The 14372-nt window shown below is 45.1% G+C and overlaps 1 protein-coding gene across 6 annotated transcripts in view; it reads left to right on the top strand.

Annotated features, from left to right (window-relative positions):
* BLNK (B cell linker) overlaps positions 1–5521 on the top strand; it is a 169766-nt gene extending 164245 nt beyond the window's left edge. For all 6 annotated transcript variants that reach the window (XM_075000426.1, XM_075000421.1, XM_075000425.1 and 3 more), the window contains 3 exons: positions 2087–2170; positions 3258–3413; positions 5065–5521. In XM_075000426.1, coding sequence (XP_074856527.1) covers positions 2087–2170; positions 3258–3413; positions 5065–5184 — 360 coding nt within the window. In that variant the 3' untranslated portion in view covers positions 5185–5521. The remainder of the gene's footprint in view (positions 1–2086; positions 2171–3257; positions 3414–5064) is intronic.
* The last annotated feature ends 8851 nt before the right edge of the window (positions 5522–14372 follow it).

The raw sequence follows: 14372 nt of genomic DNA, 5'->3' as shown, positions 1-14372 counted from the left end.
TAAGCAAGCCTCCTACCACTCTAGGAATTAGAAAATTATTGTATCCATTTATAGCTAGGAGAACTAAAGCACCAGAGGGGTTAAGTGGACTTCCCTAAGATTACATGCTAAGTCAATGGTAGATCTACGACCTGATCACAGGAATAGTGAGAACTACTGAAGGACCCTTTCAATAAATAATTAGAAGCTATCTGTACTCGTCAGTGATTGGGACTTATTCAATACAAAGCCCTATGGCCAGAGAAATGGTTGGAGGTATACAAGCAGCTATCACTCTTGTCTCGAAGTAGCCACTGACTGATAGAACCCAACTGGAATGGAAGAGAGGAAATGGGAAGGGCATAGTTTGCGGGATACTTTTACAACCAGTTTTGAAAACTGTTTATTTGAATATTCATTCATCCTCAGGCATGGGAATGAATAGAATAGAATAGAATAGAATTCGTAGCTGCTACTTTAAAGAGCATCGGAACTTAGTAGAGCAAATGGTACATGAGAATGAGGTTTCCACTCATACAAGTTAAAATTACTGTCACTTCATTTTAACTGAACAGTCAGAATATGGATCCCTACAGATTGTTTTAGTTTAGTTTGGAGGAGAAACTGAAATTGGAGTGCGTTACATTTGATGCAATCTTATATATAGAGAACATACAAAATTCTATTTGCCAAACATGAAAGGAATCCCATAACAGAAACCAGCATCCTCACTCGCAGCAACAAAAGCTCTCACTAGGCTTATTTGCAGGGTAGTGTTCCCAGCTGTTTCTTCAGGCTCTCTACCTCTTACTCATTCCATTTTACCAATGTCACAACGGATATGATGAAAAGTCACCTCCTAAGGTCTCTTCCAGTCCTCTAATTCTGTGTCTCCTATTTCTCTACTCACTCACATACACACTATCTCTCCCCCTCCACCTCTACAATACATCGACGCTCTGAGGTAGGGGTTTGATTACCAGCATGTGCAGTACTCACAGAAATGGTCATCAAGCTAGTGCACATATAAATGGGAGTGTGTGTGTGCAAGAGCACATGCCACATACAAACCCCCTATGTATGTAAAGGTGTGCTGGTGCTGCAGCTCGTGCTCAGGCAGCTACTCTATATTTGTGCTCAGGCTCATTGCACTAGTGACTCTGTTACACAAGCTGGGATTCACATCCCTAGCTCAGAGTGAGGCATAGCCTTAAACATGTGCGTCCATACCCAAAAACAGTACACAATGGAGTGGTCTATCCACAAGCAAAATCATTGGGTGGGCTCATATACCCTTTGGTCTTAAGGGTGTACACTACAAAATTAATTTGACCTAACATTCAGCATGCAGGCACCACAGTAAATGTGCAGATCTACTCTTTGGCCCCAGTGTCAGTTATGTGCATTGTCACCAGGAGCACTTGTACTGTCAGTGTGTGGCATTGTTGTGGGATGGTACTGCAAGCCAGAAGCAGTTAGTATAAGCAATGCACTGGCTACACTGACACTGAGTCAAGCTAGTTGCATCACCAGTGACTCTATGCCTCTCCTATAGGTGGAGTTGACTTTTTAAGTCAGTGTAAGAGGACAGTTGTGTCCATGAGAGAGAAAATTTAATTTAGACACGTCCAAAGTTAGGTCAATATAAGCTGCCTTGTATTGCCCTTACTCTGTAGCATAGAGCAGGCTTCATATAGGGCTGTATAGCTGTCTCACACCTATCTTGAATGAGGGTTGGCAGTCACTACCGCTTAAATGGGTTTTTTTTTTTAACCCAATCTACAACAATATAGTCAGTACTAAGAACAGTCTTCAGAAGAGGATAAAGTTGCCACATTATACAATTCGCCAGATTTGGATAGTGTAGAAGAAACCTGATACCCCGTTGCCAACATCCACTACAACACACAAAAAGCACAATTATGGGTCTATAAATTATCATTTGGCAATGGACACATTACAGTATGTGTTCAGCTTTTAGTACCCCTATCTTATAACTGTGTTGCACACAATATCCAGGGAAGAAACTCTTGTGTTTTGCTTTAAGTTATAGACGGAAACCAGGCCTTCTCCCCTGTATTGACAAAGGTCTCCATATCTCTCATAGGATGCTGGTGTTCATGATAAAACATGGTATGCAGCTTACTGTGATCGAAAAACTGCAGAAGATGCTTTATACAAATCAAATAAGGTAAAGCAGGGAGCTAACATGCACAGTATGCCTCTCAAGAACATTTTAGGAATGGGGACCACTTACATTGTTCCCAGTTGGGGCCCCAGCCTAAATAGGTTAAAGTAGCGTCCACTAAAGTATCACTACTCAAGTGAAATTTGGTTGAAATGATGGTCTTTAATATCAATGCAAGTTGAACCTGTGTAAGCCAGGACAGATTTTTGGTCCACAGTCTTATAACACGCAGGGCTTGTCTACACTAGCCCTTCCTTCGAAAGGGGCATGTAAATGAGCCCTAGTGGAGAATAGCAAGGAGGGGCTACACTGCATATGCAGCACCTCAGTAGGCTAATTCTCACCATGGGACCTTCAAAGTTGCAAACTTCGAAGCACCGGCAAGCCATGCAGCTGCAGGCACTTTGAAGTACCCACGCAACTTCCAAGTGCCCTAACTCCCAAAACATTCCTATCAGCTGATAGGAATAAGAGGATTTTGAAGCCTGCCGGGTCCTATCGAAAAGGACCCCTGCATAGATGAGCCGGGCGTCAGCAAACCGTGGCACGTCTGAAGCGCCATAGCCGGCGGAATGCTAATGAGGTGTTGAACATTCATTTCAGCTCCTCATTATTATTCTCCACTTAAGCCATTATCATGGCCATTTTGAAGTTTTGGCCAAGTGAGGCCACAGCCGAGCTGTGTGGGAGTGAAGGGCAGACAGGGGGCCTATGGGCCACAGGAGCCCCAGCAAGCACACATGGCCCACAGGTCCCTGGCTGCCCACCACTGCTGTACAGTCTTCACTTCCCTGTGTCATGTGATCCCCAGGAACTTGCTACTGCGTGCTCATTTCTTCCTTTTCTTTCTCTGTCTGGGAGGGAACATGCAACAGCCGCCATTGGTACTTAGACCAGCAGAGGATGCTGCTAAATGGCACGTATATAAACTAATGGTGGTAGGGGGAAGCTCCCCTATTTTTCCCAGTGAACTTTTTTCAATCAATCCTGTTACAGGAAGAAGGAATTTGGTTTTAATATTGCTACATCATCAATGACAGCAACAAAATAAACTAATAAAATATTATTGCATCTCCTTTCCTTGATATAGGATGGATCTTTTCTGATAAGGAAGAGTTCTGGTCAGGACTCAAAGCAGCCATACACACTAGTTGTTTTTTACAACAAAAAAGTTTATAATATCCCTGTACGATTTATTGTATCAACTAAACGATATGCACTGGGCAGAGAAAAAACTGGTGAGGAGGTGAGTGATTTTTTCATTTTCAGTTTTATGTCCTAATAAATAAAAATGAAGAAGTCTATTTTAATTACATTGTTAAAGTGTAAGTCTTCATACATCAACTAACTGATTCATCTTAACTGAAAAAAATCCCATGAAACAAATAAGAAACTTCAGATTAGTGGCTCTGAACCTTTCCAGGCTACCAAACCCCTTTGAAGAGTCTGATTTGTCCTGTGTCCCTCTGCCTGCCCAGTACAGTGTCACCTCACTTTAAAGCTATTTGCTTACAACACCAAAAGATATAAAAATTCAAGTGTTACAGCACACCAAAAAAATTGCTTAATTTCTCATTTTTACCTTGTAATTATAAACCAAACAATCAACTGAAACATAGCATACTTACATTTCAGCATGTAACATATATAGCAGTATAAATAACTCATTGTATGAAATTTTAGTTTGTACTGACTTCACTCAAGCTTTTTATGCATCCTATTATAAAACTAGGCTAATACCTAGATGTGTTAAAGTACCCCCTAGAAGACACTGTGTACCCTTGGGGTACATGAACTGGTTGAGAACCACAGATTTAAATCCATCCCAGAAGCTTTACTAGGTTACTGCAAACTGGGATTTTAAAACCACAGATTCATTTAAAATACACTTATCATTTTGCATAGCATCAGGATGAGAACTTCTGTTGTTTAGTATAAATTCTCCATCCTTTTTTGAAAGCCAGTCTTCTAACCATCCTTCATACATTGGCTCCCATTGAACTAAACAGGATCTTTGGGGGGGAAAAATAAATAAAAGAACAGTTACATTTAAATATTTAGTGAGAAAATTAATCAGAACAGTTCCTTCTGTCTCCCTACCACTTACCAAAACGTGGGAATTTATATTTTGGGTTGCATTTGCACAAACATAAAAACTCTTTTGGGGTGTAACATTATGTTACTATTGATAATCAGGTTATTTCAAAAGCAGTATGGAGATTCAAAGGCTCAAATAGCATTGGAAGGCCTTTTGACGAACTAGGCTTTGCCCCACCTGGAGAGTCTAATTATCTCCCTGCCAGGTGATGGGTCTCAGGCCAGAGATGAGGTAATAGCCTGTGGATCATCTGTTCTTTGGAGAAAAAGCCAGCAAAGAGATCAGGGAGACCTGGGGAAGACCATAAGTTAGGGGAAAGGGGCCAACCAGCAACACCTGTTTTAAGTTGCATTGTTTTGATTTTGAGAAATAAAGCAACCCTTGAAGAAAGAGAATGAAATTGTACTACTGTTTGGAGCTTTGACACACTGGCTTGTGAGTTTCCTCTGTCCTCTCCTAAGATCACTTAAGTCATCACCTTTGGAGAACTCAGCCTTAGTGGCCTGTCCCAAAACCTTCTTCCTAAAATGAGCCATGGCTATCTCCATGCAGCCCCATGCCTGGTGCAAATAACTCACCAAAACCTAAATATCAATACTATGTATTTGTTCTAATGCCTCCATGCTACTGCCTTCTTCTTAGAGGAGACAAAGTACATAAGACGCAATATACCTAGTCACAAGGGAAGGGGGGCACACCTATTTTGATAACATGGTCTCAAAGGATCCTCTAGTTTCAAAGATAAATGTGGCAAAGTAATCAATGAGACTGCTAACTGCTTTCTGTTTTCTCCATCCAGCACTTCACAAGTGTTGCTGAAATAATAGAGAATCACCGGCATACGCCCCTTGTTTTAATCGACAGTCAAAACAACACAAAAGATTCCACCAAACTGAAACATGTTGTTAGAATTTCATAGTTACATTGAACTGTAAAAAGCTTAAGATTTTGTATGTATTTTCTCACAACTTGGATCAAGTATTTTCAAGCAAAATATTTAAAAAAACCCAACCATCCTAAGGATACTCTCAGTAGAGGATCATTTGAAAACTTCCTCTTAACAATAAGAAATGCAGAACAGAACTTCAAGTCTATGTTATCAGAAAATCAGGAGTTATTTTTAAATGTCATTAGCAAAGTCAGGTTGAAGCTGTTTCGTGGCTGGTGGCTTCACTGGCCATAACATGGTAATTCCAAACTCATGCAAATAAAAGCGATGAACCACAGCTCTGTCTCTTGGTCTCTCTCTTTTAAAAATGTGTTTTCTGTAGAATGTTCTCAATTCAGAAGTGGAGGAGCCAAATATGCCTATTCAGTACGTTTAAAGAACTACATCTAACTTGTACAGACAGTGTTCCCAGTAAGCTAAGCACTTGGGCAGCCACTCGAGAGGTTCAGGTGCCACCCAGCTGATTAGCAGAGCGCCCACAGCTGGCCGTGTGTTTTTCTATTGGTGGTGAATATCTGCAAATGCCTTGGTGCACATAACAAAATTTATTCCACCTATGGATGGAAAGGTTAGAGGGAACACTGACCACAGATCTGTTTTCAATACAGTAATTCCTTTGCAAGATCCAGAGCTCCTGAAGGTAGAATGATTATAACCAAGAGATGGACCACTCTGTGCAAACAGACAAGGACAGCATTTTGCACTATATCTAGGATTATGAGACATGAATGGATTAGCACTGCTTGGAGCGCTACTCTGAGAGTCTGATTCATAAGGGGTTTTTTGGTTATATTTTTCATGTGTCAATAAAAACCAAAAATACTGGAAAATGAATAATGTACAGTAATGTTATGGTAATATTACAGTTACTGTTGTGCTTATTGTCAGAGTACTTTATTATAGCTTGTGTTTTAGTTTGAATATTATCTTTGCACAAGCTGCTTCACACATTATATTGTTACAACAAATATCAATGAACAGTTTGTTCATATGCCTGTATTTTTAATTCCCTGTACATTTTTGGCTTGACAGCTTTCTTAAATGCCTATCTACAAAATTGTTACCTGTGGGATTTAAAGGTAAATAAATGTAGGAACAAGCGATTGCTGCATAGATAAATGTTACTTAAATGCTACAGAGAGTAAGCCGTGCTAGTCTATACACTATCAAAACAAAAAGCAGTCAAGTAGCACTTTAAAGACTAATAAACTTTAAAGACCTAATAAACTATTTTGCTAGTCTTTAAAGTGCTACTTGACTGCTTTTTGTTTTAAATGCTACAGTCTTGGGTAAGATAAGGGGAAATTGAGACAAGATGACTACAGTGCCATGCTGCAGGCTGTTGTGCTACAGAATCACCTACAAGTACAGTTCCAGCATCTGCCATGAGTAGACCCAAGAAACAATGTCAGCAAGGTAGTATCTTTTATTAGCTCAGCTTCTTTTGGTGAAAGGTGCAAACACCCAAACTACACAGAGCTCTTCTGCAGGTCTGGAAAGGGTGATCTGTGGCCCAGCTAGATACAGTGTGGGACCGCTTTTATTTTTTAGTATAAGGGATGAACAGCTGTTGAAGGAAAGCTTTGAAGATGAAGTGTACAATTAACACCTCTGCAGTCATAAATGAAATGAGGAGTAGTGGGTTACAGATATAGTTGGGATCTCTGGAGTCCATGATTTTTTTAATCAAACCAAGTTATGAATTCAAGCACCCAACTCGTTATATGTCTAGGAGATATATCAAATGTTTTCAACAGATACAAAGTTGAGTGTGTTCTAAATATATTTTAAGTTGTTTTTAGTCTGGCATCTGAGTAATTATTTGTTCAGATACCTCTATATTGCAATGCAATACAAAAAAAAAGTATTCCAGGTGGCTTTAAGAATAATTAATGTACAAAGAATCAGTGCATTTTAGGGCTAAAAATAAGATTTAAAGCATGTCAAATGTAGTATTCAACCTACTTTTAGTTCCATTACTCAGGGAGGATGTGGAACCTGCTCACTTACTTGTTCACATTAACATGCAGGAGTTAAAGTGCATGATGTTTGTCTAAGACTAAAATTGTAGCCTAATAAGCAAACCTACACCTACATTACCATGGTGATCCACACCATGAGATCCCTGCCATTCAATTTAGCAGATCTAATGAAGACTTGCCAAAGTGACGGCAGATCACTCTCCAATTGAGCCTGTTACTCTACTCAGGACCAAAAGAGTAAGGTAAGTCAATACGAGAGTTTCTTCTGTCACCTCTCACAGTGTATATCCCACAGTAGCTTGACTTAAGGTACATCAGCACCAGCTAGGATAGTCATGTAGCTGGAGTTAAGTCCCTTAAGTTAACTTTCTGTTGTAGTGTAGATGTAGTGCAAGTAGTGTAATTTATTCCTGCCGGTACAGTTGTTTGAAAGGCCTGGGTGCTCACATTCTGAAACTTCAAAAGATGAGACAAAACTGCAGTCCTTTATATCTCTAAAACATGCCTCACAGGCAAATTGTAAAAAGATAGAAAAATTGGCTGCTGATGTCGTGACACACCAATACTAATGCTTGTTACAGAAGTTGCTTGTTATTCTTTGAAGTTACTGGAAAAATTGTGCATTGCTGTTGTAGCAACAAATACATAATGGGCCAAATCTAGGCCCACTAAAGCCACTTTGCACATCTGGAATGGCAGGAGCACAGTGAATTTTTTAGCCCAAAGTGCTTATTCCCCAGATTTGCTTAACAAGAGAAATGCTAGCCCCATACCTGTAATCTGTTTCCATGCAATCCCAATAAGTGTACTAAGATTTCAATCATCTCAGTGGGGTAGCCGTCTTAGTCTGTAACTTCACAAAATGTCTTTCACAATGTCTGTCTTTCTATATACATACACGCACTATATATAAATGAAATTATAAGAATGTTAAAGTTATTAAGCGCTCAGAAGTTGGCCTTAATGACATTTCCTTTCTGAGCAACTTTAATTTAGCATCTTCGCACATATGCATTATCACAGGCATTAATTTTATGACCAACTAATGTTTTCCATGCAAAATCATATCATCAATAAGCATGGGCTCAGTGCCCGATGCCTCCCTCATTTCCTTCCATCTTGCCCTGTCTAGTGTGGAGAAGCTTAATTTCTGTAGACTAGCTCCACGCCAATCTACCAATTCTCTGTGGGGTCTCTCTCCTATTCAAATGGTCCATTATGCCAAATACCAGGGTCTTGACTTTTCATTCATTCTTCATTCTGTAAAAGCAGCTTTAACTTTCGAGTCGCCCACAGTGTTTTGACATAGTAGATGCATTTAGTTATTTTCTTTCAGTAGCTAACTTACTGACCCAACCCCGATCACTTTATCAAGGACCTTGTTTACCCAGGCAACGTCTGAGCCAGCATTGTTCATCAGTTAGTCATACTGGCATCAGATTTACTTTGTATTGTTGTTTTACAATCAGCACATCGTCGCTCAGCTGCTCAACCCTCCTCTTTCATGTAGGCTTGGGACTGACATAGAACCCCTAGAGGCTTCGTGGTGGAGTTATATAGCGGTGTGTACAACCTTAATGAGTAGCTAGCTATTCAATATTTTGTTTTGTATTTATAGCCTGGCCAACTCTTTATTTCTTACACAATAGTTAAACCTGCTCTGAAAAGGAAATTATTTCCTCTTGGTTTCTCTATGATGCTCATCACTATGGTAGTCAACTGCTTTTCATGTATTAATTTATTTTCATAACACCCACAAAGAGAGTGATGGTATGATGCCATTTTACAGATGGGGAAAAAGAGACAAAAGATGTTAAGACCAAAAGCCTCCACTTATCTGTGTTGCACATTAGGCACCAAAAATATGAATTAGCACTTCTTATGTTGAAAGCACAGCTTGGCTGACTCAAGTTTACTCTGAGTGTTCAGCACTCGCATTAACTCAGACTCCAGGTTACCACGTCAGGCACTCAGAAAATTGAACACAAAATTAGTGGCCACCTGTGAAAATTTGATATAAGTGACTCACCCAGCATCACAGCGGAACTCTGTGGCAGAGGCAGGGATAGAATCCAGTTCTTCTTTGAGTGGTCCCCATGGGTGCTCCACAATAGGTGTCGGGCTCGCCCGGCGCCGCAGATCGGAAATCTTCCAGCAGTTTCTCCGGGATTGCGCATGTGCCAGCACGCGCCGCCCCCCTGCGTGCCCCCGGCTGCGTGCACGATCCGGTCCCCGCCAGTTCCTTCTCAACCGCCATCAGCTGCAGACAATCCACTCAGGCTAAGGCCAGAGTCAAATTACTTAGTGGTTTTTTTTCCACGTGTAATTTGTCGTTTTCGGTTATTAAACAAAAAAAAAAAAGGAGAGAAAGCAAAGACAGAGAATATCAGCAAAAAAAAAAAAAAAAAAAAGGAAAAAGAGAAGAGCGGACATGAGGCCATTTAGGTCGCCCGCTGCCGCAGGCCGGTGATCACTATTTGGGGTGGAAAGGCACGGATTAAGTGCTAAGTACCCTATTAATAATAAAGGACTCATCGCAATGGCCTCTTCAGGTTTTATAAAGTGGGAGCCATGCCGTGAAGCTATGCCGGCCTCTGTGGGGCATAGCGAAGGCATCCGATGCCTGGGGGAATTACAGGCTACCTTGCCGGAGAAGCCTCACCCAGAACGGCCCGCTGGGTTACATAAGAGAAGGGCAGTTTTTCTCTGACCCCCTCAGTGCAGAAACAGAGGAAATTCTCCCTGGCTCGATCCTTGCCGTGCGTTTGCAGCAAGCAGGACAAGCGGAGCACACAGCCACCAGCCGCATACTCAGGCGAGCAGCAACGCAGCAGCACACGTGGCAGAGGCTGAGCCTCCGGTTATACAAGAGCCGGCACGCGCAGTGCCTAGAGCGTCAGCCAGGCAAGCGCCAGAACCGGCGGCACCGCCACAGGCGGCACAGACCCCCACGGCACCAGCGGTGCAGGGGCGCCAGGCACGGAGCCTGCAGGCACCGGAGGGGGATACCCGCGCGGCACCGCAGCTGACGGTGCCAAGCGTGGCGCTGACAGCGGGGCCGAGATCCCTGGCATGGGAGGGGGCGGTGCCGGCCCCACAGTGGAGGGGCAAGGCAACATCAAAAACCCGGCACCGCACTCCATCTCTGGACAGGGCCGCGCTGCTGTTAGCACCAAGCCCTCCCCCCTGTGATACAGGCCTTCGGTGCGGCGTGTGTGACTCCACCGGCCCATCCGGAAAAAAGAAAAAAAAAACAAAACTCCTTCTCCGTTCCTCCAACCAATGTCACCATGGCTTGGGCCACCTTCACCATTTCTGGGATTGGATCCCCTGCAGTACTATCACAAGCCAGTTTCACCTCTATCTGTATTGTTGCGGAGGTCTCGCTCTCCCAGACATCGGGGGTACACACCCCATGAGTGGTCCAGGTCTCCATCCCCGGACCCTTGCCCATGCCGCCATGGTCGTCCTTATCATGCTGGACACAGACAAACCACAGGCCTACACCCAGGGGCAGGTCCCCCCCTGGCTGCTCAATACCCCCGTGGGCACTCCCGAGCGGGGACGGAAACACAGTTGTCTCAAGGGGAGTTAATTTTAGAACCCCGAGACTTTCCTTCACAATCCTCCAGCGAGCAAGTGTATCATCGACCGCAGGAACCCGAGGGTTTGAGGGAGGTTTACCTTAGTGGTTCCTCCTCGTCCTCCCCAGATGGGGCCGTGGCCCCCGGAGATGTCTCTCCCCCAGATGACCTTAAACAGTTTCAGGAGCTGTTTAAAAGGGTGGCTTTCATGCAAGACATTCAAACGGCAGAGGTGCAGGAGAAACATCACAAACTCCTGAAAAATTTGAGACCCCCGGCTTCATCCAAAATTGCTATTCCGCTGGACGAAGCCATTCTGGAGTCAGCCACTACTATATGGCAGACTCCGGCCTCTGTTCTGCCTACGAACAAGAGAGCGGATAAGAAATACTTCGTCCCGGCAAAGGGCATGGAGTTCCTCTTCAGTCACCCACAACCAAATTCTTTGGTCGTCGGGTCGTCCCAGCAGAGGTCAAAGGCTTCTCAGTACAAATCAGGGGATCGGACAAAGATGCTAAGAAGCTAGAGCTGTTTGGCAGGAAGGTATATTCCTCTCCTATCCTGCTATTGAGAATGGCAAATTATGGGCACACCTAGCAAACCATAATTTTGATAATTACTCCGGGCTTACTCCCCTCATTGATCCACTTCCGGAAGATAAAAAGCCGGTGTTAAAGGCGATTGTTCAAGAGGGCTACGCAGTATCGCGGAAGGGAGTCCAGATTGCCCTGGACGTGGCGGACACGGCGGCACGTTCAACAGCTACAGCAGTGGTCATGCGTAGAGAATCCTGGCCCCAGACGTCGGGTATCTCGAGGGAACTACAGGCGAAGATCGTGGACCTTCCCTTTGATACACAAAAGCTGTTTGCAGACTCAACCGACTCGGTCCCTCACTCCAAGTAAGGACTCAAGAGCTACACTTAGAACCTCGGGCATTTATACTCCCTCATACAGGAGGGAAAAATTTTATCCTCAGCAAAGATGCTACGCTTACAACCAATATCAATATCAATGGGGCTACGGCCAAGGGCGCTATCAATAGCGGCAACAGTACAGAACTCCTAGGCGACATTCTCAACAAAGCCATACGCCCTTGGGTCAGGCCCAAAGGCAACAAGTCTGATGGGTATGTCGGGAGCTGCAGTATCAATACCCTCGCTCAATGCCACTCCCATCTCATGTTCCATCATCGCCTCAGACCGTTCCACTCCCGATGGCAAAAGATCACCACAGACATGTGGGTGCTGGAAATCATAGCCACGGGTTACGCGATCCCCTCCCAGTCGCTTCCACCGACGAAGCCTCCCACCAGGCCTCACCTCAGGGATGCTGCCACGAGGCGAGGCTCGAGCAGAAGGTGACTCACCTTATGTTCATAAGGGCGGTGGAAAGAGTGCTAGAATAATTCCAGGGGAAGGTTTTTATTCACGCTACTTCCTACCAGGGAAGAAAACAGGACACCGGAGGCCCATCTTAGATCTTCGGGGCCTCAACCGTTACTTGCGCAAGCAACGGTTTCGGATGATCACAGTTGCCTTGATACTCACGGCACTGGACGATGGAGACTGGGTTGCAGCACTCGACTTACGAGATGCTTACTTTCATATAACAATCCACCCGGCACACAAACGCTTCCTCCGCTTCACGGTCGGCCAGGAGCGCTTCCAGCACAGGGTTCTTCCGTTTGGCCTCTCCTCGGCCCCCAGAGTCTTTACCAAAACCCTGGCAGTGGTGTCAGCCTACCTGCACAGACAGGGGGTGTTTATTTTTCCCATATCTGGGTGACTGCCTGCTAAAAAGGACCTCGAAGGCAGAGGTCTCACGCATGATACGCGTCACAGCGGACACGTTTCTTCGCTGTGCCTAGTCATCAACCTCGCAAAGTCAAAGTCCGAACCCACACAACATACAGAGTTCATAGGGGCACGTATAAACTCTATCACAGCAAGGGTGTACCTACCCGATGCCCGCTTCCACGCAATCAGTTCGCTGGTGCAAGTCATTACATACAGCCCCACGGTGCCGGTCTTAACGTGCCTATGGCTGCTGGGCCACATGGCGGCAGCGACATTTGTGGTACAGAATGCCAGGTTGCACATGTCAAGCCTGTAGCACTGGCTGGCGAGCGTTTACAAACCGGCATCCCACACTGTCCACAGGGTGGTGTCGCCCACAACAGAGGTGCGCAGATCCCTGGCGTGGTGGGAAAACCCCGAGAATCTGCTAGTGGGGGTGCCTTTTCACCAACCACAAATTTCTGTTTTTCTTACTACCGACGCCTCCCACATGGGATGGGAAGCGCACATCGGCGACAAGGTAATGCAAGGGCTATGGTCCCCTGCGGAACAGACACTGCACATATCCATACTGGAGCTCAGAGCAGCGTTCAACGCCTGCAAACATTTTCGACGTTACCTACATGGCAAAGTAGTCGGGATTCAATACCGACAATACCTCCACTATGTTTCTACATCAATCGACAAGGAGGAGCACGATCCTGTGCCCTATGTGCGGAAGCACTTCCGATTGTGGAATCGGTGCATCACCAATAACATAACGTTGAAAGCCTCGTACTTGCCGGGTGCTCACAATGTGAATGCAGATCAGCTGAGCAGGCGCTTCGCGATCGCGCACGAATGGCAGATCCACCCCGATCTGCTACAGCGCATTTTTCGTACATGGGGTTTTCCCCAGATCGATCTGTTTGCCACCCAGTACAACAGTGTCCCCAGTACTGCTCCAGGGCAGGAGTGGGGCGGGGGTCCCTGGTCATGTTTTCATGGAAGGGCTCCCTACTTTACACGTTTCCCCTGCAGCGCTTATCCGCAAGGTCTTGCACAAAGCCAGAAGGGAGAGAGCTCGCATGATACTCATAGTCCCACTTGAGATCGGCAGCAATGGTTTCCCTTGCTTCTGCACATGTTGGACCACCCACCACTCCCTCTAGCGGGGGCGCTGGGCTTACTCACGCGGGCTCAAGGGTCCATAGTGCACCCGCACCCTCAGGGTCTGCACCTACAAGCATGGCTAATCCATGGCTCAGCTCCTTAAAGAGCACATGTACGGAGGGAGCACAACAAGTCCTGGAATGTAGCCGAAGGACCTCCACCAGGAGGACTTACAAGCAGAAGTGGACTCGATTCACAGCCTGGTGTTCTGCCAAGCAGTTAGCTCCCCTTGACGTTCCTATACCTGTAATACTAGAATACTTATTGGACCTCAAGAGAGGCGGGCTTTCTCTATCCTCGCTAAAGGTCCACCTCGCCGCTATATCAGCCTTTCAACATACAGAGGAATGGCCCACGGTATTCGCCCATCCTATCGTTACCAGGTTCTTGAAGGGGCTGGTAAACCTGTACCCACCCTCGGAAACCACTTCCACTATCGTGGAATTTGGACTTGGTGCTCAGCACGCTATCAGGTCCACCTTTTTGACCCATTAGCCACAGTTCCCATACGTCTCCTTACGATAAAAACAACCTTCCTCCTTGCAACTACATCAGCCCGCAGGGTGAGTGAGCTCGCCGCAGTGATGGCAATGCCGCACTGCACAGTATTCTCAAAGGAGGCGGTAACCTTAAGGCTGCGCC

This window comes from Carettochelys insculpta, chromosome 7, assembly GCF_033958435.1.
Source record: "Carettochelys insculpta isolate YL-2023 chromosome 7, ASM3395843v1, whole genome shotgun sequence".
Classification (NCBI taxonomy): Eukaryota; Metazoa; Chordata; order Testudines; family Carettochelyidae; genus Carettochelys; species Carettochelys insculpta.
Note: the sequence above shows the minus strand (reverse complement) of the source record. Positions and strands in the feature narration are given on the sequence as shown.